Here is a 1,507-nt window from a genome sequence, read left to right as displayed (position 1 = left end):
ATGAATAGTACTGTTTTTTTAATCCATATTAACTTAAATGAGCAAACTTACAATACATTGTTTTTATATGTGGCTCTAGGTTAAGAGAATATGTGGATCGGACCCGGGCCTGTCCGGGCGTTGCGGGATTGGGCCTGGGAACACGGCTGTCGCCGAGACGCCCGGGACTGGGCTGAGCGGCGCGATCCCCGCCCCGAGGCCTGCTGACTGACCCGCGCCGGCCTCACCTGCAGCGCACCCGGCGCGTTGCTCTCCTCCACCGAACTGCGAGGCTCTACGCGCCCCGCCGAGGCCTGCGGCAACCAGCAGCGACTGCGGAGCGCCGGCGGGCGGCCCAGGGCATGTACGACCCCGGAGGCGCAGGGCTGCCCGGCGGGCGCCAGCGGAGGAGCCCGGGAGGCAGCGCTCTGCCCAAGCAGCCGGAGCGCAGCCTGGCCTCGGCCTTGCCTGGCGACCTGTCCGTCACGGCGCTGTGCACTGCCCTCGCCGAGCCTGCCTGGTTGCCCATCCACGGAGGCACCTGTTCCCGCCAGGAGCTGGGGGTCTCCGACGTGTTGGGCTGTGTGCACCCGGACCTGCTGAAAGATTTCTGCATGAATCCCCAGACAGTGCTGCTCCTGCGGGTCATCGCTGCCTTCTGCCTCCTGGGCATCCTGCGTTGTCTCTCCGCTTTTCTTCTGGATGTCTTTGGTCTCAAGCATCCCGCCCTGAAGATCACCCGTCGCTATGCCTTCGCCCATATCCTCACTGTCCTGCAGTGTGCCACTGTCATTGGCTTTTCTTATTGGGCTTCTGAACTCATCCTGGCCCAGCAGCAGCAGCGTAAGTACCATGGATCCCAGGTCTATGTCATCTTCACTGTTAGCTTCTACCTGGTGGCAGGAGCTGGTGGAGCCTCAATCCTGGCCACAGCAGCCAGCCTCATTCGCCACTACCCCACAGAGGAAGAGGAGCAGGCGCTGGAGCTGCTCTCTGAGATGGAGAACGAGCCCTACCCGGCCGAATATGAGGTCATCAACCAGTTCCAGCCACCTCCTGCCTACAGAGCCTAATGCCAGCCTTGGGCTCTCTTCCTCGGCAGCCCTTCCAACTCTGCAACTCCTCTCGCACCCAGAGGAGCTCCTTTCCCCAGCAGGCCCCACTGGTAGGATCCTGACCATGTTCTCCAAACCTTCCCCAGGAGAGACTCTGCCTTTAGGGTTATTTGAGTATCCCTGCTCTCAGAACTGGGGGTCCACAGGTTTTCTATAACACACTGTTTCCCTCCTGCCGCATCCTGCTCCCTTCACGTTCACGAGTCATTAGCAGCCAGGGAAGGTTATCCAGGTTTCCCCCAGGATGGGCCATATCTTTGGGACCGAGACTTCCCTGGAGAGCTGCTGAGAGTGGACAGTCCCAGGAAGAAGTGTCAGAGGGCCCAAGGGAAAGGGGACTGTGGCCTGCAAGCTCACATCACAGGGATGTGTTTCACAGCTGTGGCTCTCGGCTGATGTCCCCCAGCCCACTT

The 1,507-nt window shown here is 60.5% G+C and overlaps 1 protein-coding gene across 1 annotated transcript; it reads left to right on the top strand.

The window, feature by feature from the left end:
* The first annotated feature begins 341 nt into the window (after positions 1-341).
* LOC105725050 (transmembrane protein 127-like) lies at positions 342-1,052 on the top strand. Its single transcript, XM_064361307.1, has one exon. It carries the CDS (start codon positions 342-344, stop codon positions 1,050-1,052), a length of 711 nt encoding a protein of 236 aa, XP_064217377.1.
* Positions 1,053-1,507: the final 455 nt, after the last annotated feature.

Source organism: Aotus nancymaae, unplaced genomic scaffold, assembly GCF_030222135.1.
Source record: "Aotus nancymaae isolate 86718 unplaced genomic scaffold, 86718_ANA_hifiasm-v0.15.2.pri h1tg000041l, whole genome shotgun sequence".
Taxonomy (NCBI): Eukaryota; Metazoa; Chordata; class Mammalia; order Primates; family Aotidae; genus Aotus; species Aotus nancymaae.
Note: the sequence above shows the minus strand (reverse complement) of the source record. Positions and strands in the feature narration are given on the sequence as shown.

Excerpts from the sequence above, each read along its gene's own strand:
- LOC105725050 (XM_064361307.1), top strand. The coding sequence starts at position 342 with ATGTACGACCCCGGAGGCGCAGGGCTGCCCGGCGGGCGCCAGCGGAGG.